The 27,509-nt window shown below is 40.6% G+C and overlaps 4 protein-coding genes across 5 annotated transcripts; 2 read left to right on the forward strand and 2 right to left on the reverse strand.

Moving 5' to 3' along the window:
- Positions 1-2,038: 2,038 nt before the first annotated feature.
- Positions 2,039-10,988, reverse strand: unc119a1 (unc-119 lipid binding chaperone a1). Its single transcript, XM_030777787.1, has 5 exons — positions 10,865-10,988; positions 3,851-3,964; positions 3,517-3,616; positions 2,883-3,055; positions 2,039-2,151 (listed from the first exon to the last, which is right to left on the reverse strand). The coding sequence occupies exons 1-5, from the start codon at positions 10,986-10,988 to the stop codon at positions 2,039-2,041; spliced, it is 624 nt and encodes a 207-aa protein (XP_030633647.1).
- A 1,701-nt stretch (positions 10,989-12,689) lies between these two features.
- On the reverse strand, positions 12,690-14,868 carry crybb1l3 (crystallin, beta B1, like 3). 2 transcript variants are annotated; one of them, XM_030776437.1, is made up of 5 exons: positions 14,803-14,868; positions 14,224-14,342; positions 13,925-14,057; positions 13,575-13,717; positions 12,690-12,858 (listed from the first exon to the last, which is right to left on the reverse strand). In XM_030776437.1, exons 1-5 carry the CDS (start codon positions 14,866-14,868, stop codon positions 12,690-12,692), a joined length of 630 nt encoding a protein of 209 aa, XP_030632297.1. The 2 variants fall into 2 exon arrangements, with proteins under 2 accessions (XP_030632297.1, XP_030632296.1); XM_030776436.1 differs by having other exon boundaries at positions 14,224-14,383; positions 14,799-14,868.
- A 3,459-nt stretch (positions 14,869-18,327) lies between these two features.
- Positions 18,328-19,810, forward strand: cryba1a (crystallin, beta A1a). The gene is made up of 5 exons (XM_030776438.1): positions 18,328-18,387; positions 18,577-18,695; positions 18,787-18,928; positions 19,188-19,330; positions 19,663-19,810. Exons 1-5 carry the CDS (start codon positions 18,349-18,351, stop codon positions 19,808-19,810), a joined length of 591 nt encoding a protein of 196 aa, XP_030632298.1. The 5' UTR covers positions 18,328-18,348.
- A 948-nt stretch (positions 19,811-20,758) lies between these two features.
- dhrs13a.3 (dehydrogenase/reductase (SDR family) member 13a, duplicate 3) lies at positions 20,759-23,206 on the forward strand. Its single transcript, XM_030776480.1, has 5 exons — positions 20,759-20,917; positions 21,036-21,154; positions 21,237-21,360; positions 21,592-21,918; positions 22,827-23,206. Exons 1-5 carry the CDS (start codon positions 20,791-20,793, stop codon positions 23,084-23,086), a joined length of 957 nt encoding a protein of 318 aa, XP_030632340.1. The 5' UTR covers positions 20,759-20,790; the 3' UTR covers positions 23,087-23,206.
- The last annotated feature ends 4,303 nt before the right edge of the window (positions 23,207-27,509 follow it).

Consider the following 27,509-nt stretch of genomic DNA (forward strand, 5'->3'; position numbering starts at 1 on the left):
AGCCCTTGATTAGCTCAATCAGATGAGATAATGAAGGGTTAAAACAAAGACATGGGGGGGTGCATGAGGAATGTACTGAGAACCAATGCTGTAATTAATGCATGTAACCAGTGATGATAATGATGATAAGGAGAAGGTGTCATACTACTGTACTCCATAGGGTGGCAGTGTATGTCACAACATGGCTTTCCTCAGGTATTTCAGGTTAAACTCAACACTGCTGATTATTACAAAACCGCTTGAAACCTGAACTGTAGGCAGTAGTTGATGAGGCTAGGAACAGCCATAAAGAACAGCCATAAAGTACTGACAGTTGTTTTGGTCACAACTATTCAGCCTATGGTACAGCTGGATACAACTAAATAAGGTCATAACAGGTAACTTACTGATTCTGATATACATTAAATATATACAGAAAGTGAACATCTTAAAAAGTTCTATTTTCATATTGTTTTTTTTTTCACAATAAAGACAAATTAAGACAGAAGAAAACATTTCCACTGGTATGAATCTTTGATGTTTTGACAGATCTCAGGGCATACTGCATGTACCAGCAATGTTCTCCACTGATAGCAGTGACTAACAAGTTTGTGGGTTTTAATTACAGGTTGTGATTTATAGGGAAATTATGGTCATAAAACAAATTAAAGTCAAACAAATAGCAGAAGACATACTCCATCGCTGGTGTCACATAGATATTGTTTTGACAGGTAGCAAACATGAGGCAACTGTATTGAAATTCACATCCTATTTTTCTTTGCATTGCAGTTGGAACATGAGTTGTTGTAAGACTGTTGATCCAGGTGTAACACACCATGAGCTTGCTTTTTAAACTCTTCAGGACACTCAGAAAAAAAGAAATAATATTTATTTAAAGAACTGTGTTAAAAATTGAAGAGCTATTTTTCATGTAATGTTCACTCCATTGGCTAAAATAAAGCTGCTACACATCTTTCTGCAATCAACTTTATACAGTTAAACAATCATGTACACTCTACAATTTTGCCCATTTTTTCACATTACTACAGAAAAAGAGAATAAAAGAGAAACATGAATATAAATAACATATAATAATAAACATAAAAATAATATCAGTCCAACACTATAGAAATGCTAAAAAACCCCTAAGGAATCAACACCTGGCTATGCTCATGGTGTTTCATACTAAAGCCTGCAGCTAAAGTACGGAGTGCTTGTCCTGTGACACACACACAGCTTGTCGTCACTCACTCACATACATCATTCAGTCAGTCCTGTCTGTTACACTTTTCCTGGAAGACATGCTTGCAACACTATCAAAGAGTTCAACACAGGTATATTTGTAACTTTACACTGATATTTGGTTCACTTTCAGGTTATCATTTGATAATGTTCGATTCTAAAGACATGGACAAATAAGAGGAGCACTTGCACACCCACAAATGCATGTGCGCGTGAACACACACACACACACACACACACACACACACACACACACACTTATGGTCTGATTTGACAAAGCTATCAAAAGTAGATAAGGTGGTCTTGGAATCCATTTTGCCTTTTTAAGATGAATAAAAAAATATACATGTATATTCTCATCTTATAGACATATCATGCCTAAAAATGAGCATGCTCTGTGAATATGACTGTGTGCATGTTTATGTACTCTACATGTCAGAAATCAGACATAATATCCTTGGGGACCAGGTTAAAAAAATCGATTCAATTGCTGTGAGGGATCTTGAATTCTCATTTATGGGACAAACAGCCTCTAGAAATGTGAACATTATATATATATATATATATATATATATATATATATATATATATATATATATACACACATACACACATGTAAAGGAGGTCATTTTTGGTCATGAAGCCATTACATTGATGAAATCCCACCCTCACACTTTCTGAGCTGGCAGCTGCGGAAGGAATGACAGACCTAAAGACTCTTTCAGTGAGTACAGATGGTCCAAGTCTTTGTTTTATTATTATTATTTTTTTCCCCCTCTGTCTATGTTAGTGTCCATGTTTTTCCAAAAACGCGCTCCTATGGGCCCCCGCTGTAAGAGTAATCCGCTTTGTTGTGCATCACCAGTTTGTTGTCCACGAAGTAGAAGCTGTCAGACTGGGTCTCGTAAGGATGAAGGATCATTTCACGCACTGTAAAAGAATGTTAATCAGTGGTAAAATGTTAAATGTTGGTCAAATACATGTACAAAGCACAACAATGTGAGCAACAATCTCGTCACTCCACACAGGACGGTGAACAGACTACAAATTACTTTTTAATTTTACTTTTTAAAAGGGTTGGCAGGTACACACAATTGGGAACCAACTGGAGCCAAATTGGGAACAATTTATGTTTTTACTTGATTAACTTTTTTTTCATTTCAACTTGCTGTAAAGTTACAACTTGTAGCTATTTTTATAAACACAATTTGTTAGACACTTTTGCTGTTTTCACAAATTAATGAAAATGTTATGTCAACCTTATGTGTGGGTTTAAGTGTTTATTTATAGGAGTAAAAAAAGTGAGAACACTTGCCATCCATGCTGGCAGTGAAGGTCTCACACAACCGTGAGAAGTAAACTATGGTGGGTTTCCCAAGAGTGATGCATCTTACAGATTAACAAAGCACATTTATGATGGACATGGGAACATATGGTGGAATTTAATGAGCATTTCCCAAAAGCCTTTGCAGCCTGGTAAGTTGAAAAGTAGATTCATTGCTCTTAGTGCTAAAAATCCAAAACAATGAATTACAGAGATTAACAAAGTGAGTTTTTGATGGATGTTTGGAATGTGATAACTTGACAGGAGCAGGAAACCGGCCTAGTTGCTTCAAGTGAGGTGTATTTAGTAACGATCGGGTGACGGTGGTAACACTTACTGAGTTCCTCTGAGAGGGGGGGGAGCTCATAAATGTGTTCACAGGTGTTCTTACTGCTGGGGATGCAGAAACCAAACTCAAAGTCAAAGCTCTTCAGGAGCTGCCCACGGAAGTAGTGCCTCTCAATCATACGGAAGTTGTTGATGGGAATGTCCCCCACTGTGAACTCCACTCTGAAGTGTCAGACAGAGGGTAGAAATGTTCAATTATGCCAGTGGAGTTACATCTTCAAAAGCTCACTTCATGTAGACAGGTAAAGGTGCGTGTTTGACACTGGACAACAATGAGTTAACAGATGACTTTACACTTTACAAGGCAGGTGCAGAGATATTATTAGCAACCACCCATGAACAAACACTCACACACGCACACAGACAGACAGACACACACACACACACACACACAGACACATTGAAATGCACGATCACGCTTCTGTATTCTCATGTAAAAGACCAAACAGATTCAGTGACTTTATTTTAAACGAATGATTCCTTCTTTTGCAGTGGCAAAATGAGAATACTTGCAATAAATGATGCATTTATTCAGAATTTAATTAAACATGTTAAAATCTCGAATTAGATGTAAGGTCCAGGCCTGCTTAGAGCTACTGCTGAATTCATTTACGGTAACTTACGTGGCACCAACTCGGCGTAGCTGCAAGAAAGCAGGAGTGAACTGGTAGCGAACAAAGCGTCCTGCGTTGGGTTCCAGGTCTCTTTTGTTCACTGCACTCTCTGTGTAAAACACACACACACACACACACACACACACACACACACATAAATGGCCATAAATGATAACCTGGGTTATCTATAGTGCGCTTTTTAAGTCTGCTGTATCTAAATGTAAATCGTGGTGTTGAGAGAAGAAAAAAGAAACTGAACGTGCTGGGTATTTTCGACCAGCTCGCAGCCTGTTATTTTGGTGTATTGTGAGAACAGAAAATGATGAAGGATTAGAAGACTTACCAAGGGGGGGTGGCTTGGTGATTTCGAAAAGCACAGTGCCTGTCTCCATGTCTCTGATCTTGAATCTGGTGAAGTCAATGTTGTACACATTTTCTAGTGGGCCACACAGGTAGTCTAGAGAGGAAAGAGAGAAAAAAAACAATATTATGACCATTTACATAAACAGGTTGTACTTTTTTTGGTTTCTTTGACAGCCAAATCATGATGAAAGATGGATGATGGATGAAAATTTGTGCTTTTGTTTAAGCAATCATTAACAAACACATGTCTGTGAAAGACAAGCTTTGGGGAAGGACCTAAATTCTATTTCTGATGCCATTGGGATTGGGTACAAAGCAACAGATAGGAAAAGAGCTATTTATATACTTCAGTTATCTCTGCTGCTTTTTGCTCCTGTCACTGACAACAACCACACACTCTCTTGATTACATTATGTGTTGACTTCACCTCTAGACACAGCAGGGCAGGCATTTGGACAAGCAGACACCCACCAAAAGATACACTTAGTGGATTGACGGTGTGATCTGGTCTTCAAATGTACGTGACTTTGTGATTATATTGTTCTTCCACATACAAAGCATTTTCTGTGTGTGCGCAAGTAGCTCTGTCATATTATATATCAGCTGTGATTAAACTCTAATGAATGACTAGGAATATGTTTTGATGATGAATATGTTTTATTTTCTGTATATGAATTCTTTCTTTTGTTCAGGCACACAGCAACCTAAATGCCTCAGCTAATTATGTAATTAATAACAGGTAGGGTATTTATCAGTTACTTAAGTTGCTTTTCAGTTTCATCAGCTCTGCGTTGACTTTCTACACATGTCTACACATAGACAAATAGACATACACAAGTATGTTTGAATTTTTGTCTTATGCTGAGAATTTTATACAATTGTGCCCTGGATGAATTTCAGGGACACAGGCAATCCTGCAAGTGGAAGGCAGGGTTTGGATCCACTCTCACTGGAGGAAAGGGGGCAGGTGGTCGGTAAGGGGGTTGGGGGTGGTGGGGGAACACTGCGGCTCAGTCACGCTCCGTGCTGTGGTGCGTGAGGCACGGGCCGCTCCGTGACCCCCTCCCTGGGACTGGATTACACACCTAAGAAGCTTACATTGTTTAACCATCACATGGCGCAGATACGGAGAGACTAAGGGGATTGAAAGGTACTCTAGGTGTTGACACATCCTATTTTAAATGTATTTTTTATCTTTTTTTTTTTTTTTTTTTAACGATCAACTCTGATTCACATCTTTGGGGGATTTTCCTATGGATGTCCTGAATATATTGTGGCGGGGCAGCAGAGCGATCCAGTTTTCCTGCTTGAAAGCTTTACTGCATAAAGAGCCATTCTTACCAGGGGGTGAACAGATGGACCAAAAGGGCTTTAGCCAATCACCTGGGATATTTTTAGCCTTACTGTTTCCTAGTTATGCTAGATAGGGAAAGAGAGACATAGGATCTACATCTGCCTAAGTCCACGGGCTTATAAGAGGCCTTTTATTGTGGTTAATTAATGTAATTGACATGCTGTGCACCTTTTAGAGAAACTTCCCTTCTTTTTTTTTTTTTTTTTTTTACACTTTTACTCAAAGTTGTGTTTTTCGTGAACTTTGAAACCCGGGGTTCACCAGAGTCTCTTAATAAAAAGCACTATGAATACATTTTCCCTGCTCTTTTCTACCTAGCCATTTCTCAGCCTATTTTTGTTCATGTTTCGACCCATGTCATACACAATTGGGTACTAAGGAGGGAGATGAGTTTAATGAAAACTTCCCCTACTATGTTAGAATTACATTTTTGTTTTGGAGGACTGTCTGAAAATGCACATACATTAGGTAACATGCTAATTTTAACACCCAGTCATAGGTGTGTGTGTGTGTGTGCGCGTGTGTGCGTGTGGGTGTGGGAGAGAGAGTGCATCTCAGGTTCAGGTGATTTCAGGTGAGAGGGGAACAGGGAAAGGGTGAGAAGGCAAGCTCCCACATGCATTTTGGAACACCACTATGCAGATTTACAGGTAAGCAGCCCCAGTCATAAAAACCTCCTCAGACTTCATAATGTTCATCTCTGAAGTTGGCTCAACAAGCCTGAGAGGTAGCAGGAACTGTGCAAAACACCTGCTAAGTTTAATGATGTAATTTATGTGATTTTCTGTCACATAATAAAACTGTCATACTTCAAAATACCTAGTTCAATACATACCGTCCAAGAACAGAATGTGCATACATCTTAAAGTATAATGAAAACATTAGAGAGAAAATGGCCAAATTTAAGTCAGATTACAAGTGCATTATCATGTTTTGAAACCTCACCATCACAGCGAACAATGTTTTAGAATTAATTTAGAAGTAATTGTTTTGATGTTACAGCACAACTCTGAACATTCTTGAGCAAAACCTGGAAGGTATTATGCTGAAATAAGAAAGAATGAAAGGGAGTGAAAGACAACGAAGAGAATGAAACAAACAAAAACAAACAAACAAACAAAAAGTCACCAATGAGGGTCTAAAGGACACAGTTGTTTTAAAATTCATAGGGTTTGGTTTTCTCCCCCCAATCCAAAAAGCACCGTTACACTTCATGCTGGTGACAACCACAAACTCCTGTGGATGGGATTACAGGATAATCTGTTGAGTTTGGATGGGGACATACCAGCTAAAAATATCTCCTAATAATTGATTCCAAGGGCTGTTAATATGGAATCACACTTGGGGCTGAATTTTGGAGCAACCATGCCTGTGGTTCAGAGACACATTGCACAGTTGCACTGGGTTTGGAAAAGAAACAACTGCTTCGGAAGAGTGAAAGTTTACTTTTAGGAAACCGACGTCTGATTAATGATTGTCAAATCAGCAATACTTTCTTTGTACTTGCTTAAACTTAAATGCAACAGTAAGATGAACAGAACTATTGTCTGCTTTAATGCCCTGTTTTTGTGTATTGGAGTGAGCCAAGGAATGGTGTACTTGAAGATGATGGTGAGATTGTTTTCGTTCAAATGAGCTACAAACCCAGAAGAACACAGTGAAGATGGTGGCATTCTGGGAAGACATTTTCTGAAAAACGAAGAATGTGTCGCAACTAATAACAGACATGATCATTTTAACTTTAACAATAATAGCTATTCCCACTGCATGGTGAGATATTTTTGAAGGGTTTTTTTTATTGTTCGTTTGTTTTTTTTACATGCCACAGAGGGTTTTTTAGAGTGCATGTGTGTGACGACAGTTATCACTGTTCGATAAACCAAGGCTATTTACTGGCTCTTTATCGTAATCGACTGGCAAAACACACTTCACTTCCTTTAATATTGTCACCTAGCAATGTGGCCTCTGATAGCAGGCCTAGGATTTTTTCCCACCATCTGAAAACATGAAATACTCTGAATGAATGTCAGATGGGCATTCAAGCCTTGTGTTCTAGTCTCTTCATTTTGTACAAGGGAAAATATCTGATACGTTAATAGTTCTATCAGATAAGCTAAATCGGCTGTAAACAGGAAAATTTAAACTTGTGTTTCCAAACCACAATCTCTGCAGTGCTCTCCACTGTTAACATGACAGAAATCACCTGGTATGCATTTTCTCTTCTTTCTTTTTGTCTGTGTACAGAGTTTATTGAGAAAACAATGTTATGAGGAGTCTTTGGGCACATTCCAAAAGGAAACTAACTGACTCAAAGTTGACTGTAATCTTAATCAACAGAAGCATCCATTTTTAGATGGTAATATCCATTCTTAGTCAGGCACCTGCAAGTCTGTTACTACACACTGTTAAATCCAAACGATAACTTTACAAGAAAGAAAAAAAAGGATTAAATCAGTTTAGTTTAATCAGCTTAACTCATGCTTAATTTGAACAAACTCAAACTTAAACATGAGTTAAGGTTGTAACATAGCCTGATTCAGTCAAAACAATAAGACTTCGTAACTTTTTACAAATTAAATAAACATATTAGATTTTACACTCTATAGAAAGACACTTTTTATCTGTAAACACCCTCTGCTTGTTGTGCGGATTACAATAATTCTTAGTTGCTTTCACTTTAAAGACTAAAACCTAATAGCTTAAGAATGCCATATCACCCATTTTGCCATTGTTACCAAACTATGACTCAAAGTTTCAACAGCTGAATTCACACCTCTTCACTTGATAGCCCTGTGTGAAACAAAGCACCGTGGACAGCCGAAGATGCTAGTGTTAGAGACAGCATTAGAATTACACACCCTGTTATCATTTCCAAAACACAAATGTTTTTTTTTTTTGTTAAGTTGAAAAACCAGCGGTCTCGCTGAGAAGAAAGCTAAAATAAGAGTAGACACCATTGTTTCTGAAATAAGTAAAAGTTCATTTGGTTTGTGGTGGAGAGAGCTAGGAGAGAGCACTTATGCACTAGATGCCTTATGCATTAACAGGGTGTGACACTGATGAAAATGCACTAGCGTTTCTCCCTGCATGTGTGGTGCTAGTTCCCCCTTCTAAAAAGGGCAATGTGTGTGACTCCATCTCTGGTTCCTGTTAGCAGAGTGGGTTTTACATCTTTGGGCTGGCCTAAGACGCTACCTGTGCAGAAAACCTTGGTGGTGACTGGTCCACCCAGCATCCAGTTCTTACAGAATTATGTATTTTTGTTGCATTCTTGCAACCCTGGGCTGTGGTTTACGTGACGGTTTATGCATTCATCAGCAAAACTTTGAGGCTACGTGCTACTTTGCAGTCTTTTTAAGAGCAGAGATACTGAGCATCCACTTTGTACTGGAGACAGAAAATTCTTCTCCTTCTTTTGTTATATTGCTGTAGTTGTTGGAGGTGTGCCTTTCAGGTTTTTGGAATTTTCAATTCAGCAATGATCCCCAAGTAGGGTAAAAAAAAGTGCCAAACATCCTGGATTGTAAAATGACGCACGAGCATAGACAGCACCTTTTATTGAATATAATGTATGAGGATATATAAATCTGTTTCCACTGAAGCACCACAACACTAATGGACTGCATTCTATGGACTAGAAAAGACAGGCTAATTGGATCTGTGCTGGGCTTATCCCTATTAATCTTAGTCAGAATTTTTAGGAGAAATGGATCTGTCATAGCAGGGGGGTGGACCTGCAGCTGTTCACAGCACAGGCATGAAAATGCTGGCAAGGTGTGACGTTTCTGGGAGCCAATGCCAAACACCAACATTAATGGACAGTTCACTATATGAGGAAACCCTTAAAATAAAGTCATCTGTGTTGTTTTTAAGCTGAATGATCAGCAGTGTATTAAGTTGTGGATGTACAGTGTTTCAGTCTTTGTTTTTCCAGCTGAATGAATTCCTTAACACATGTATCATTAGCTTGAGTACAAAACTCACGGAAATGATGTACATGAAAACAAACGCACATCATTCTTGGCGTGCCATCATACATTTGAATGCAGATGACAATATTTTACCCTTCAGCATTCCACAGCTTTCCATGTGGGCTTGTAACAGTGAGAAACGCGGAGAAACCTGAAGCGCATGAAGTGGTCTCTGAAAAATGACTTAAAACAGAACTTAAAATCAGATTTATTCAAAGGAACAGACACACTGCTTTTAGTCTTATGTGTGTACTGTGACCTAATGAGGTCTCTTTTATTTGTAGTTCTGTTGTCTACAGTAGTATGCTATGTCATGAAAGGACCCAGTTAGATCCAACAACAAATTAGGTGGCTTTTGCATGCACTCTTTAATACAAAGTCTAGTGTTCTCTAATAGAGAGACGGGCTAGACAGATAATCTCACATCCTGGGAACATATGAACTCTGCTTTCAAATTGTTTTGACTCGTATCCAATAATACAAACATCTGACTGCACATTTCTTGGAATTATTTGGATGAAAGCTTATTGGAGTGAAGTGAGTTAAGAGCTCTTGCATCTAACAAAAACTTGCAGCCTATGGGAGAGTATTCAGGTAAAATTATATGTGCTGTTTGAAACCTCCAGAACGCCAAAGCCGGAAGTGATTACCTGCGGCAGCTGTGGTGTGATTTGATGAGTAGGCCTACTCAAAGACACCTGTCCCATTGCAGGAAATGTGGTTTATTTGGGTCTCTGGCATGCTGCTTTTGCAGGCTGTCTCCTGCAAACTGCGAGCTCAGCTTCATTATGAAAACCTCATTAGGTATTGGCTCACTGTGTGATCTCAGGTTGGCTCTAACTTATTAACAAACTTACTTTTGTCTTTTCTTCAGGATTTCAACTGAAATTAAATGGAGTGTTATGACAGACTGATGGTAACCGAGAGACACGAGAGCATGTTCCAGTCAACAGCAATGTATCAAGATTTACTCTAAATTATACTGATGATATTCCAGTCTTTCAATTAACTATGAATGAGCAAGCTCTGTTACATGAATGCTATAATGTATTCGTTTAACTGTAAAACTAGAATTTCGTGAATAATGTTGAAGACATCAGGCAATATTAATCTTTGTCAGTTTACAATCATGCTTGTTTATAAAGTCGTAGGCAATATACAATCTGCCATTGTGGAAGGATATCTGTTAAGCGGCTCTTGAACTTCGCACCACTGACCACCTGTGTACTTGGCTGTCATAGAAAAAGATCAGATTGGACAGCTTCCTTGATTGGCAATGTGCATTAACGAAAACGTGCACTCTGTATCACTTTTACAACATTTTCGCGAAATCGCTAATATTAACTGATTTACGCAGTAAACGGCTTTTAACGAAACGCCAATGTATTTTGATGAATGCCACAGCCTAAGCACTGGGAATGCTTCGCCAGTTATGGGTGACAAGACTATAGTAGATTATCAAGATTATACATGGCAAAAATATCGGCGACACAGCCTTTTCACGACTAAATGGAAACGGAACACAGAATGCAAATTTGTTCAACAGCAGCAGTGTTTGTAGATGAAGTGTTTATTAATGTTGGCTGGAGCGAACGCCTCTCGCCGTAAGCAATAGTGCGTAGCGCCAAGTTTCTCGTGTTTATTAGCCCGCGATAGTTAAGGTACTTACTTTCTGTGATCTTCTGCAACCCAAGTACATCCTCCGGCGATATTGCTGAACGTTTAAGCAGTTCATCCTCTGTTGTGCAGGGGACCCCCACGTCAGATGAATTGCACTCTTGCTTAACTCTCATTGTCAGTTGGGACTGGAGATGTGTTGGCAAAGGACTGGAATTTGGAGGAGCGCAAGTATCCTCGTATACACCGATAAGAGGAGGGCCGGTGGGTCTATCTGTGTTGCTAGATGCGTCCTGGCGATCACACGCAGGCTGTCCACCGGTACGAGAATAGCTCATTCCTCCTCCCCCCTCCCGGTCTGCTATAGATACGGAACGGTTTCCCCCGCCTCCTGCAAGGGCTTTGCTTCCACAAAGCTGACTAGCTCTCTATGCAACTGACTATATATTCTCCTACTGTCGTGAAAGAGGAGAAGAGGAGAAAGGCTTGTAACCTACTGCCTTAAGAGCGGAAGGAAGCGGTTGACAAACACCACAGATACATATAAGTGCTACGAATATTCTTTTTGCTTGCTGTTCTAGTTTCCTCGTTTAGCTTGACGTGCTCCGGCTGAATTAATCGGTGGACAGTTTCATTTTAACCTTATCAAATAACCTTCTCCCCCTCCTGATCATCATCATCAATAAAAAGTTTTTCCCCCTCAAAAGTATGCTAATTGGATGCATGTCATAAGAGAGAATGAAACTCATTCAGCAAAATCTAATTGGAAAACAAGCAACAGCCCAAGAATACATATACGGAAACACAGATGTCTTTTTTTCTGCTGAGGTTTAAAATCTTTATTTTTTTCAATTACTTTTTTTTTTTAAAGGAAATATGCTTTCCAGATGCCAGCATCCCTGAGAAAAATGTGAGACATGGCTGCCTGATCCCCTCAGCAGGATATATGGGGAGATCTGAGGCCAGCCCACAAAAAAAGAGAAGTAAAATCCACTGTTCACCAACTCTGCCTTCCTGGGGCCATTTCCAAATCCTCCTTGACCCTAAACATGATGAGGACTATAGTCTATCTGCAGATAGTCTGAGATTTGTTGTAACTAGTGAGGTTTATAAATGTCTGTTGTTTCTGCCTAAAGAGTGTCTCTCTTTTCCTACTCATTTTCCAAAATTCCTTGACCAATTTACATGTAAGTTGCCTTTCAGGTGGCCCAGATGTTTCAGTACCTGGTACATGTGTTGTCCAGGAACATGCTAATGTTTTTCATAAATGAACTGACAACTATCACAGGATTCATCTGATGGATGCAGAAAAGGGGCTTTGAGGCAGCATGTGACTAAACAGGCCCCCAGTTAGGCTCAATATTTCCTTTCCATGGACAGGTTTGGCAGGAAGGTGAAGTTGTATGAACTGTGTTATGAAGTCAGCTACAGTTCGCTGGGGAAAGCTCTTGAAAAATTTGTAAATTCTAATTAATCTGAATATAGCTAAGAAACATGTATGAGTAGAGGTATGAGAGGGGAAAAAAAAGAAAATATTGCAGAAATGAGAACAAAATTTTTAAACAAAACTAATGAAGATCTAAGAAATCACAGTGGAACCCCCAAAAGAAGCACATAAGGAATAGTAATTCCATTTGCCCCTCTATTCTATTAAAGTTTAGGACAAATAACATTTTATCATTCTCATCAGTATTACTTAAATGACTGGTAACAGCTGTGGGAACTTTTCTTGTTAAGAGGAGCTCTTTGTCAAAACAGCAAGATGTATTCCAATCATTTCAGTCTGCAGATCTCCAGGGATGACTGTCGGTGTCCACAGAGTTTGACCATATGCATCTTTGCCTGTTCTGTCCAGCTGTCCCTTGATGTGGCCCCTCTTACGCATACAACTCAAAGCACCCTCTGCGATGTGTCTGCATGTCCCTCACTCTGCGTATCGACTGCATCTGGGGATGGTGGGCTCCCCACTCGTTCCAGTGCTTAAAGGAGCCAAATTCCAGTATGTACTGGTAGCCACGGTAACCAGGGTACTGATACCCCACCCACCTGCAAATTAGGGGTACATGTAAAATTGAGGATGGAGTGAAAGAAGGGTAGTCATACAACTAAGGCAACTGGCTGCATACTACACATAGATAAGTCCTATTTCAACCCATTTTACTCATGGATAAATCTTATTTCAACCCATTTTACTCATAGACAAGTCCTATTTCAACCCATTTTACTCATGGATAAGTCCTATTTCAACCCATTTTACTCATGGATAAGTCCTATTTCAACCCATTTTACTCATAGATAAGTCCTATTTCAACCCAGTTTACTCATAGATAAATCCTGTTTCAACCCATTTTACTCATAGACAAGTCCTATTTCAACCCATTTTACTCATGGATAAGTCCTATTTCAACCCATTTTACTCATAGATAAGTCCTATTTCAACCCATTTTACTCATAGATAAACCATATTTCAACCCATTTTACTCATAGATAAATCCTGTTTCAACCCATTTTTCATGCAATAAAGTAGAAAAAAAACAAAGAAATACTTTGAAATAGTAACAGATTCATAATCTAATCTCTCTAAATTAAAGACAGTCCTCACACTGTGGTATGCCTGACATTTTTGTGACACTTTAGTGTGTGTGCATGTTGGAGTTAACTTCAATGTGCAGGCCTTTGGTGTTTGACAACCACAGCAAAAAAATCTCTGATCTAAACAAGAATTGAACTGAGCTACTTGATTTGTATGTCAGATTACTTACGTTCCTCCACCGACTTGGATGCTGGCTACTCTGTCCTGGAAGCCATAAGACCAAAGACTGGGGATATCCTCATCACACACCTCCATTTTACGACCCTCAAAATTCATACACTCAAACAGGCAGATTTTATGATCCTGTGGGTCCTGGAGTTAGAAATTAAAACAAAATCAAATGGTTCAAAGAGATTAACGCTGATTAAAAGCCAAAAAATACCACTTTCTGTGTTTTATGTAGCAAGCTGATTTTGGATGCTTTAATAAATGTAAAAAATGTATCTCTTTTTGTGTGTGGTGGTTATAGACCTAGAATCTATAGATTTGTTGAGTTTTTCCGACGGCTAGTGTACGTACCATGCGGACTGGCCTGACGGACATGAGACGGTCACACCTGTGGCTGTTAGACCAGCAGTCCCACCGAGGGTACTCTCCCTTCTCCAGAATGAACATCTCCCCAGTCATGTTCTGTAGCTCGTAACCCACCCAACTGTATGACAGTGTTACAGACATTCTCATTATCCCCAATGGAGCCATCAAAAAGACCGCACAGCTGCTACATACAGAATAATCAATGGAAAGACCAACTTCAAAATGTGTTTTGTGTAGCCTATGGTCTGCGTTTTTTTTTTTTTTTGTTTAAGTGACTGACTTACGGCCCACACTCCACTCTGATGGATCCGATGCGATCGAAGCCCTTTTCACAGAGGTTACGACACTCTCCACTGAGCTCCATCCTCCGGCCTTGGAAATTCTCAAACTCAAACAGATACATCTGACATGGCAAAAAACAACAATTGACATATTTGCCCACCGCTCCACACAATATCTACCCAACGAGGTTAGGCTTGTTAACTTTTGACTCAAGTTCTGCTCTTTAAATTGTGTGTCAACATATGTTAGTCACTGGAACGTAATGCAGTTCTTCACTGAAAATTGATCATGGCACTGACATACAGTGTGTGTAAAGATTATCATGGCATTGACATACAGTGTGTGTAAAGATGATCATAGCATTGACATACAGTGTGTGTAAAGATGATCATGGCATTGACAAACAGTGTCTGTAAAGATGACCATGGCATTGACAAACAGTGTGTGTAAAGATGATCATGGCATTGACATACAGTGTGTGTAAAGATGACCATGGCATTGACAAACAGTGTCTGTAAAGATGACCATGGCATTGACAAACAATGTCTGTAAAATTATCTGGGATATGTAGTTAGACTTACTCTGTGGCTGCTCATTCCCATTGCAGAGTGACTCCCAATACTACCCTGGACTGCAGTGTGAGACATTATTGAAGCTGTAGTGAGAGAGAGAGAGAGAGAGAGAGAGAGAGAGAGAGAGAAAGAGAGAGAGACAGACAGACAGACAGAGAGACAGGGAGAGAGATTCAAATCCATATGGGTCTGTCTTAGATCACACAGGGCATGTTGTCATATTATATGAATCAAGCACACATACAGCATAGTTGTTGCTGTGTGTTTTTTTTTTAAATAAATGACCTGGTCTACAATGATATGATGTTTATTTCCACAGGACAGACTAAAGAACAAATTTAGGCCATTCCACCAAGTGAACTGTGATGGGTCCATTGTCCATGTTGTTTTCAGTAAACTCATAATTCAACTTCCAGTAACCTAAACTGCTCACATTGCTGATTGTAAATCCTTGGCTGCAAATCATCTTTTGAAATTTAGCAAATTAACCAATTCACTTAATCCATGTTTAATGAGCACAGCAAAGCACCACCATCTGAATGGCACAGCTGCAACGCGGCAGCTCAAACGTCCAGGTCACTTAAAGATGGTAGTTTCCAAATGAATGAAGCAAGGGCATCCATTTTTGAGTTACAATATTCCAGGATTTAGATTTCTTTTCCGCCCTGTAAAAATTACCCCTGAATTCTCACCAAAATGCTGCAGTCAGGCAAAGAGAACTGGAATGTAGAGAGCTGGCAGAGGAATTGATGACAAAGACCAAGAGAACGTCTGATTCCAGTCTTTGAATGGGTTATATATGCATATATACATCCCACCCATGCAATTAGGGCAGCATGCCCCCATGCTATTGGATAACAGTGAATTGGTTTTTTGTTTTTTTTTCAGTAGGGCGTGGAGAGCGGAGGGCTTATCTCTCCAGCCATGCTGACTCTGCTTGTCGCATTGTTACTGGCTCCTGTTGGACGTCCACCTCCATCAGCAGAAAGCAGCCAGACTCAACCCCCCACACTCTCCCACTGCCCCCCCCCCCCCTTTCTATGTTCCTCTATTTCTATCTGTGACCCCCCCCCCCTCTTTCCCCCTCCCTTTATGGCACGGTTAGCAATGTGCTGACCCAAGAGGGCTGGTCTCAATTCCATCCATTGTGTGAGAGAGGAAACTTCATTGTTGTTATTCTGTGTTCTCCAGGCATTTTGTGGACTGCCACCAGCTCATGGAGCTTTTTTTTCTTTTTCTTTTTTTTAATTTACTTTATGTACATACTTTGACTGGAGCAAGAACTTGTGGCCAAATTCCAGTTAATTTGTGCGCTCCGCAATTACAAGATAATGAATTGACATGGATATTCCTGAGAGTGGCCCCTGAAGTTTGCTGGTCCCTCTGTCTGTGACAGAGAATGTATTAACAGTCCAATAGAGACATATGGGAGATTTTATTTTAACTGTGGTGTACATCAAAACTGAAGCTCCAGAAAAAAATGGTTTGACCAGGACATCCAACTGAGGATCCATGTAAAAAAAAAAAGTTTTGATTGAACTTTTGGTTACCTATCTTTACCCCAACCCCCACCTCCAAAAAAACCCAGAAAATGTTTTTTTCGTTTGTCAGAAGACACATGTTTACTTTACCACTAAAACTGTGAACCATAACTCATCTAACCTCATCAAAACCATGGTCATTCTATGACTATGTCCGTATGATCTTTGGACATGTGCCAAGGAGCAAGTAACACCCACTCCAGCTAAACTCAACATCAGTGGGAACAAACAAAACAAAACACACACGTCTCCTTCACAGTAATTTACTTTTCTTTATTAGTTTTTAAATGTATAACCAAATGGTGTATTCCTCACCTTAATTCCACTCAGTCAAACTCCACCTAATGAACCACCTCCACTAGACCATGACAGCTGCTTTGCATATAGTGAAAGAAGTGGGCAGGACATAAGTGTTCAATGGATGTGCATATAGGGCTGTGTGTGTGTGTGTATGTGTGTGAGTCTGAATGAATGCATGCAGATGTAGGGGAAACATTGTCAGTGGAGGTTGCTTCTCACTATGGATGCACACAGTAGAGCTAGCCAAAGTCTCCAACCTCACCAACCTCGAAAACAGGCTTCTGATAGATCTTTTTTTTTAAATGTAGCTTCTTTATACTGTAAGAATTTCATTTTTGGCTTCTGGAGATATTTACATGAGGATATATGTTTTTTTTTATTCCCCTCTGTAATGTGCTCAGGGGAATATTTAAATTATTCTTAACTGTGTCATTGAGGAGTCACTTTTAGTTCTTGGTTATCTAAAAAAGACACTCCGTTACTGTGGACATAAATATGTGTACATGATAGAGAAGAGTTGCCACATGTGTATGTATATAAGTAACTCAAAAACGTGCCTTTCTCATCCGGCATCCAAGTGCTTCTTGGGCTTGGCAAAATGCTCTTTATAAGCATGTGTGGAATCATTTTGCCATGGCATTCCACCTGGTGCCAGTGTGTGCAGTGGGCACCATGCCCTCTTCGTTTTGCCACACGGCAGCTGGCATTGTGAGCAGGGGGCTAAAGCCTATGGGCTCAGTCTGGAACAATGAGGCTTGGCACAATCTGCTGACCACTGCTCGGCCTGTGGGCTAACTCACCCATCGGCCAGGCCCTTTATAAATAGCCCCGTTAGATGGGGGGTCAGAAGACCGTTGTGTGGAGCCCCCTCAACGAGCACAGCTTATTTTTTTGGGTAGGTCAGGTAAGCCTTCTGTCTCCATCGTCTGAGCCATCGTTGTCATTTTCCATTTAGCGTTTTGCTGAGCCGTAGAATTTTAGGGGAGGTGGTAGCCCCACACACACATGCACATGCACACGCACACACACACACACACACACACACACACAAACACACTCATGCATGCTGTGCACAAGCAAGGAATTTACTTTCGTATGAACCTGGCAGCTTCCAAAGTCCATAAAAATCCCGTAAGGGCATGAAGAGACATTTTTCAATTAGATTACAAACTATATGCAATGCATGCACACGAATCAGACAAATTTACATTTCAAAAGCATCACGAATTAACTGAGAGTGAAGGATCTAATTTTGATAGTTATGATAATGATTTTTGACACTGCTGTCCTTTGGTACCTGTATTTGCATTGACTTTGTTATTGAACTAAAAATCTCTACATGTGAAATTGAGATTACAAAGAGATTACATTTACTTACAGATACACTGGTGCATTATGTGTTAATTAGGCTCTAGTTTGCATGGTCCAGAAGGTGCGTTTTGCCCCAGAAGATGAGCTGGCACAATTCAGCTGTAACTCTGCATAGCTTTGTCTCATTGCTCGACTAGTCAGAGCATCGTTGTGCATTTCATTGTTGGATGCATGTCCTGTTTACATGAATGGATCTGACACAGGCTTACCAGTGAATGCAGACTTTAAGGAGTTGGAACTGAACTAACTCATAGTGCATCCAACAGATCAATTACCTCTATATCCAGAACTAACTCTCCTGCATTTGATCTCCAGGTCAATTAACACTGAGATATCTGCAAAAATGGCTCTGACTAACCCTGTGCCGATGGGTCCATGGAAGGTGAGTCAGCCCAGGCCCCATTCACAAAGAAAAATACAGTATATGATATAAATGCAGCAACTCGGAGAACCATGAAAACAAAAGCTCTGGTTTATATACCAGGCTGTAGAGAACAATCAGTGTTTACAAAATATCATGGTGCTAAGCAATACTTTGCTGAGAAGTTCACCTGTGTGTATGTGTGTGTAGATTACAGTCTACGATCAGGAACACTTCCAGGGTAAACGTATGGAGTTCACTTCATCCTGCCAGAACATCATGGAGTGTGGCATGGACAACGTTCGCTCCCTGAAGGTCGAGTGTGGAGCGTAAGTCAGTCACGGCAGTGAAATTCACAAAGGTGTTCAGGCAGAAGAACCCATAGTCCAACTTCAGTCACCATCTTGTGTTTTTTGGCAGATGGGTTGGGTACGAGCATTCCAGTTTCTGCGGGCAGCAGTTCATCCTGGAGAGAGGAGACTACCCTCGCTGGGACTCCTGGAGTGGAAGCAATGCCTATCACATCGAGAGATTGATGTCTTTCCGCCCAGTCTGCGCTGCTGTGAGTAAGACCTACTGTGATAACAATTCTGTGAGGAAGTCATTCGCTAGAGTAAATTACTTCAGAGAAGACCTCACAGAGTCTATCAAAGTCTCTGAACTGTGAACATGCTTCACTTGATCATACCGAGTTTACATGCTGGCCAGAGAGCTGCATTCTTCTGATTTTTGTTTTCCTGTCTGACTCCCTGCTATATGTACTCACTCGATGTGTTTGGCTGAAGTCTCTGACTGAGTCTACATCATTCTGTCCTGTACAGAACCACAAGGAGTCAAAGATTGTGATCTTTGAGAGGGAGAACTTCATAGGGAACCAGTGGGAGATAAGCGATGATTACCCCTCTCTTCAAGCCATGGGCTGGCCCAGCAAAGAGGTTGGATCCATGAAGGTTCAAAGTGGAGCGTGAGTACAAGACTCTTCTCTGTGTACTTTTTGTACGTTACGTAGAGACATTTAAAGTAGCAACCGATAGTTGAAGTTCTAGAAACAGGAATGTTTTAACTGAGGTGATCTGAGAAAGCAATGGTGAGTAGTGCGTTAGATTTACGTAACAAAGCAACATAGCTGCGAAAAAAAAAAAAAATGCTGCAAAAAAAAAAAACCCTAAAAGAATCACTTAAATTTGTTGAAGTTGCTTTAATATATGTTTCCATTGTAAGAACTTCATTTAAACAAAAGCCCTGACAGTGTCGCTCAGTATCTCTCACTTGTCACACGTCCCCCTGTTATTATAGCTGGGTGTGCTACCAGTTCCCTGGTTACCGTGGCTACCAGTACATCCTGGAGTGTGACTGCCACGGGGGCGAGTACAAACACTACAGGGAGTGGGGCTCTCATGCACAGACGTGCCAGGTGCAGTCCATCCGCCGAGTCCAAAACTAAGCGGAGATACTCTCATCCAAGCCTTCCTCCCTAACCGACCTCTTCCTCCTCGCCTCCTTCATCCTCCTCTCCTCCACCCTACCATTCCAAAGATGACCAGCCCAGTTCAGACACAGACTTGTGAGAATCTGGTGCGACATGGCAAATGTTTACAACGCTTAGTTTTATTACTATTATTATTCTTTCTTTTTTTTTCCACCACAAAAAGAAAAGTAAAGAACCACTGCCCACACAGACAGTCTAAGCAGGCCCCTGTGGTGCAGTTCAGACTTTGCTCCAAATCACTGTCACATTGCAATTTGTGCAAAGGAGACCAATAAAGGGTATGAGCAATGAAATAAATATGCATGACTAGTGTCTGCTTGTCATATTGTTCCTGAAAAGACTGGTTCTCAGTTGATTAGACCGTTACTCCATCCATCCATCCATCCATGCATTGATCTGTCCATCCATCCATCGCTCCATCCATCCATCAAATCCACAGTATGCCATGGTGAGATAATTACAAGCACGAGAGCATATAAAGGGTATGGCTTTTCACAGAGTGTGCAAAGAATGTCAGTTGTCACATTATATATCTATCGTGCACTTTACCTTTGGTATACGTTTACTCACTCAAGACGCACCTCTACAACCCCTTTACCCTCGCAAGCAGAAATGTTTTCGGGGACGAGAAGTTTCAGACAAGTGACATTCGGCAAAGGCCTAAAAAGTAATCTCAGAACCAGGCTAACAGCAACGATGCAGTGAAACGTGTAGACTTTCCTTTTCCACGCCACGTTTTAAAAAAAATAAAATAAAATAGCGTGTTTGTGACATCTAGTGGGTAGTCACAGTACAGCATTCACATGAGGAAGAATAATCCCGGAAGTGTTCAGTAAGGTAATTCGTGACATAAGCACATACATGCCCAATGATCAAAAACAGGCACTCGGAACTTGAAGAAGTTACATTAGCATACATACCGGGCATTTTACACAATGTCTGTTCTTTTAACTATTTTTGCAGGAGGTCTCGTTGCCTACATACTAATTTATTACAACATTTTTAAAGGATCAAGATGCAGAAGTACTGCTGTGCTGAAGGGGAAGACAGCAGTTGTCACCGGTTCGTTGAAAGCGCATAGTGAAGCTAACGCGACGTAATAAGTTATGATATGTCCGTTAATCAAACCGTTAGAAGTCAAAGCTACTGTCGCTTATCCTCAGTGTTTTACCCATCACAGGTAGTAATACTGGTATCGGAAAAGCTATCGCTTTGGAGCTTGCCAAGAGAGGGGCAAGAGTCATCCTAGCCTGCCGCAACAAGCAGAAAGCCGAAGCAGCTGCATATGATATCAGAAGGGTAAAGTAATTAATCTTCTACGCTTCTCTGGTTTTGTCAATACGGTCTGAATGGGAACGTACTCTACAGTATGTGGTTACAGGCAAGCGGGAACAATGAAGTGCTTTACATGCATTTGGACCTGTCCAGTCTGAAGTCCGTTCGTGCCTTTTCTGAGACCTTTCTCAAAACAGAACCCAGACTGGACCTGCTCATCAACAATGCTGGTAAGGTTATCTTAATTTTGTTTAACTGCTCAGGTTGAAACGGGAGTTTCAGTCAAGCATGTTTGGGGAATTGATTTCCATTCTCAAGCTTTCCTTTGTAGCTCTTACACGCGATGCTGAGTACTGTAGAAGTTTCCTTCCATGTGCATGGATGCCTTGTGTCAGTTGTTCAAATACCTGATATCAGTTAGTCAATTTCTGTTAGGGTAAATCTCAAATGTTTTTACACAGGCATGATGGGACCTGGCAGAACTGCGGATGGCTTTGGCATGGCATTTGGGGTCAACCACCTCGGTCACTTTTTGTTGACTCTGCTGTTGCTGGACCGTTTAAAGCAGGCAGGACAGAGTCGTGTGGTCAACGTCTCTGCCCTGCTTTATCGCCTGGGCTCGGTGGACTTCTCCACCCTCAACACCCACAAAGACCTGGTGAACGGACAGTCGACCTATCACAACTTCATGGCTTACTGCCACAGCAAGCTCTGCAACATTCTCTTCACCCGTGAACTGGCCAATCGCCTGGAGGGTACCAGCGTCACCTGCTACAGTCTCCATCCTGGTTAGTCATATTTCAGAGAGGGTGTACTTCCATTCAGGAATCAGTACTGTACTTGGTTTGAGTCTCTGTGATACATTTACGGGCGCTGTAGGTGATTTTGGCATAATAGTCCAGCCTGTTTGTTTTGATTAGTTAAGGATTATGATTGGGTAAATGTGTTCACTCTTTATTTATTGTTAAAACAATAGATGTGAGGTCTGGCGTTGCACTGGAATGCCGAGAATATTTTAAACAACCTGATGGTTTTACAAATAAAGACAGGCAAACACACACCTTTCTGTGAGGTGCAGACATGGGTATTTAAAATAACTTTCTGTACAGAAAGAGGTCTCACACGTAGCATTCCAACGCACAATGACACATATGTTTTGGCTTCAAAACTGTTCTCTAGGCCTGTTTTGGCCTCTCTGTTGCTGTCCACTGGGAGTGATTGAGATTGATGAAATATAGGGGTTATGTTTTTGATTGACTGTGAAACTATTTATGATAACTTACTGAAAAAAACTGTTGGATTGACTGGATTGTCTTCATGCAGAACAGCTACCAATTTGAAATGTTCTTTACATTTCTGATGAAACCCACATTTTCTTAGGAGTAATGTTTATGGTGTGTAGACTGTGTATTACTGTTTCTAAATAGATATTTAGGAACACAGAGAATAATGGCCTGCTGCTGAAACATTGGTGGTTGATAAATTATTCTGCATTGGACCGTCGCTTCTGTCACTTTCCTCTATGTACATTTAATACATACCTTTAATCCCCACATAGACATATTTACAGTGAAATAATATTTAAAAAAAAACAAACAAAATATAATGCTCAAGAAATGCATTTTAGAGTGGTTTAACGGGGTATTTAGTGAAGCTTTTCTAAGTATCTCTTTCGTCCTGTCTTTCCCTGTAACAGGTGTGATCTACACAGAACTGTGTCGTAACATGAGCCTGTGGCAAAAGCTTCTTATGATTCCGTTTGCTAAACTGTTTTTCCTGGATCCTGAGGGAGGGGCACAGACCACGCTACACTGTGCCTTACAGGAGGGAATTGAGCCACTCAGTGGACGCTACTTCTCCTCCTGTGCGTTACAGGAGGTCAGTGTCAAAGGGCGGGATGATGCGTTGGCCAGGAAACTGTGGGAAGTGAGTGAGAGGTTGTGTGGTTTATCGTGAGAGAGCTTACACACACACACACACACACACACACACACACACAGTGGATGGAATGGCCTGAAAACTGACTCTGACATGAAACAGCGAGGCCCAGATAAAGACGTTCACAAACCTGCCTTGAGAATGAGAACTGTTTATTTGTTTATGTTTATGACTTTCTCTCTGTTTTGGTGGTGGTGTTTTTTTGTGTACTGTGTATTACTAATTCCCCCACAAATGCTGTGAAAGCAAAACTTTTACAGAATACTTAGAGTAATAATAATACTTGTAAACATTTGTTTATTTTTGTTCCTAATAAACATTTGTCAAACTACAATAGTGCATACATTTTTGATAAACATATGCAAGCATATATATTTTCACATTACTCTCATGCTGTAAGTTAATGAAAACAGCCTCTGAATGTGCTGTTTATGCAGTGAAAATGAAAATGTAGTCAGAATGTCAACATTAAAGTAGAAAATTGGCTTCTTTCCCCTGCTTGTTCAGTTGAATGAAGAATGCATTCATTTCATTCAAGTCATTTATGTGAGCGGAACAAATATTATCTCTTTCTGTTATGTAGCATTTGCACAGTGTTCATCTAATAGTAGTGTCTTGGTGCTATGACGACCAAAATGATGTCAGCTTTCTAAAAATTGTGTAGCATTTCAAACGTCTGTACTATAGGTCTGTTTTACTGCAGTTGTTTCTGTCATTAGTTCTCCAAAGTAACAGTCAACAGTTTTGTAGAAAAGCAGTATTTGCAAAACATGTTTGTGTGTGTTTGTGTGTGTGTGTGTGTGTGTGTGTGTGTTGCAGAGGGAGGGGAGGGGGGTTGGAGGAGACAGCGACTCCCAAGTCTACTTGGAATGGTGATACCGTTCTCCTTCACTAGGTGGCAGTAGCGCGTCACTGAAGGGCATTCCTCACCTGCCAAGTCTCATAACGTTCAAATATTTCAGCAAGACCTAAAAATCCTCAGCCTCAGCCTTGGAGACTTTTGCCAAGATGGCATCCATTATCACGTTTATGATGCTTAACTTTCGTACTAAACGTTTCAGTCACTAAGATTTCTCCCCTGTCTAATTATACATTACTCTCATCACCTGAAATTACACCCAGTAGTGCTGTCAGCTGTAGCCAGAACTTCCAGTGTGTACTTTACATCCTTTTACACAACAGTTGATAGGATGCCAACCTTTCATTGTTTCATAATTGTCGTATATTAGAATTTTCTTGTCATGTTTTACAACTGTTTGGGGAGAGTAATTTAGGTCTTTGTAGTAAATTTGTCATTGACCTTTAATCTCAGTAACAGTATCTGAAGGCTCTCATCGAAAACATTTGGCACAGTCTTCATGCCTGTACTCCAACCGACTCTGAATCAAACAGAATCATGATGGCTGTCAACGCGTCCGGTTAAAACAACGCTAATGTTGCAAATGCGAATTACTCGGCCACCTTCGAGGCGTCTGCTATTTTCTACTCAATACTTATTCACTGGTATTCTGCTCTGTCCTGTTTGATTGCGTCTGTATTAACAACACATCGATGGCGGACACGAGGTGTTTGCTTAGGATTCATTCCCGAGCTCTTTGGCACAGTACTTAACGACTGGATTAAAGCATCAATTAGCAGTCACTGCATGAAAAGCTCCTGATTGATCGAATCTGCTGCCGCTGCTTTGTCAGTTGTGAGCGCGCATGAGAAAGAGAGTCTTCTCTTGGTCCAATCAAGTGTAGTATATCATCACCTGCTGAAGATGGTATCAGCGCAAGATGTCATGTTCGTTTCATGTGTACATACCATGCAAGGACACGAGCGCAGCGAGGAATTGTATCATTTTATCGTAGTTAATTTCATTATAAAAAATATTGTATCTTTACTCATGTAAATAACAGAAATATTGATTTTTCCCACCACAGTGTGATTTCTCTTCAGGTGCGAGACGACGTCACCGGCCAGGCTCTTGTTACAAAGTTGCTATTGTGAACAATGGCAACTTTGCGTGTGTCCGGTTGCTTGGCTTTTACGACGGCCCTGTTTATTGAGGAGTCCGGTAGTACGTGTGTGTATGTGTCTGACTGTGAGTAGTGCTGTGATGGGTAGCAGGTGGTAAAACCCGCACAAGACCCAGCTCTATGTCAGTTGGGAAAGAAGCACAGCTCCGCCGAGCCTCACACTTGAGCGACACATTTAGGTGTGAAGGGGGTTGGGGGGGCTGCCGACTGTAAAAGGGGTTGGTGGCGGTGCGGATGGTGGGGGCCAATTTCGAGGATTTTTGGCCACAACAGACTGAAGACATATTCAATCTTTTTTTCTTTCTTACCTCACCCCTTACAGAAGAGATGCCTGCTTTCAGTAAATAGAACGATCCTTTGGGTCATGTTACTTCCACAGGTGCAATTAGCATCTCCATCTGCTAATCTGTGATTAACGATGTTTACAAATATGACACTACAGCATGCTGGAGAGCATCAGAAAAAAAGCACCACACACCTCTCTCTCTCTCTCTCTCTCTTCCCCTTGTGATGGAGGGCCCACTGAGAATTTTCCATTGTCCCTATATTAATAGACAAGAAAAAGCTCTGAAATTGCTTAAATCCTAATTAGACTTGAAGAAGGAGCTGGGTGATGTAACTGTTTTCCAGTCAGAGAGATGGTCTGGCTTGACTGGGTTGAATGTAGTTGGGTAGAAGAGATGTTTTTTCTCTGACCACTATCAGTTGCTGTCATGACAGTTTGCCAATGATGAGCTGGTGTGTTTCCGAGAGCTGGGCCCTGGCACTGTTTGTTTCATCATCTCTGTTCTCTCAAATATCAATACTGTAATCCAGTAATATGTTGCTTGTTCCATATACTGTCATGGATTTGGAAAAGCAATTGAAATAGGTGAGGACAATCTAGTGAATGGCTTTATTTGAACAGTTTTACGTGGTGTGCGTGTGTGTAATCGCTTCAGAACATAAACAGTGGTAAATATAATGTGACATGTTGCGCTCAGCAAGAATGAACAGATTTTCTGCGAAATTAGTCTTTTTTTCTCCATTGTTCTGAAACCACAGAGGGACTCAGAATTATAAAATCATCACTGGACATATTCTGTCGAATCACTGTTAAATAATTTCTTGCTTTTAATTACCTTCATGTTTTTCGACCGCGTATGGCGAGGTTAATGTTAACAAAAACAAAACAAAAAACAAACAAACAAACAAACAAAAAAACAGAGAAGCCAGTAACTGCCGGTTGTGTAAAAGCGTCACAAATATACATTGCACTGATTGCATTCAGTCACTCGAAGTACTTAAATGAATCCATTTCCCAGTTTTAGCAATTAGATGTAGTCTAATGAGAAGCTGTGGCTTGCTGTGCGTGTCTCGGAAAGTATACTGCTGACTATGCTGGCACAGTTAGAGTTATCAATTAGACTGAAGCTAGGGCGCCACGCAGTTATTCTACTACCTGCCAATTACCGACCACCTAAAGTAAACGCCATCTTTTGTTTCATTTCATAGATTTACTGGGCCTGCCGGTTGTTTAAGAATGAATCTGTGATAATTACAAAAATATTAATACCAAAGTAGGTGGTGTTTTGTATTTTCCTTAAACAAAGGGAACTGCAGTGGTGGTGCGGCAGAAAATTAGCCGCGTTTTGCGTTTGTTCTTATGCTTTCATTCTTGATGCCGGCATAAAAATCGTGCGCATACATGGGCAGTTTTGTGAGTAACAGTACGTTTATTCTGTCCTTGATTACAGGCTACAACATTGATCATAAAACTGAGAACATGACGTTCTCGGACTTGCTGCTGGACATCGAATATGAAAGATTAACCAGTAGCAGAAAAGATATCAATCCCAAGTGAGTTGCTCGGGCTAAAATGAAAGGGAAACACTTCAAATCTACTACAGAGCATGAAGAGCAACATTTAGAAACTTTTCCGAACGTCACTAAAAGCACAGCAAGGCAATGCTGTCGTACTCCGTCTTCAGAGTTAACACTGCCATTCTAAACATACTGTAAAGGAAAAAAGGAATTTGCTATTTGAAAGACCTATATACACACACACGTATGTTGTTGCATGCTACTGTTGCCGTCTTTTTCTTTACACTGCATAAAAAAATCTTTCTTTCAAAGTATCCATTCAAAGCGTAAATTACCTTGTTACTAAGAGATGAATGATAAAAATCCCAACTGTGCACAAACAACTTTGTCCTGGATTTGAGCGTCAGCGCTACAGAGGGACAAACAAGACGCTTCCTTTGACAGCTCAAGGCTTCCAAGCTTTGTCTGAATTCCACTGGCTGTTGATTTGGAAATACCAAGGAAACAGGATTATTGATTGGACGGTAATTGCACTCCTTGGGCCAAAGAATAGTCGGCTCCTTGGCCGTTAGGCCTTCGTTGAAATACGAGCGTCATCCATGCATTTAATATTCTGC

This window comes from Chanos chanos, chromosome 6 (assembly GCF_902362185.1).
Source record: "Chanos chanos chromosome 6, fChaCha1.1, whole genome shotgun sequence".
Lineage (NCBI taxonomy): Eukaryota > Metazoa > Chordata > Actinopteri > Gonorynchiformes > Chanidae > Chanos > Chanos chanos.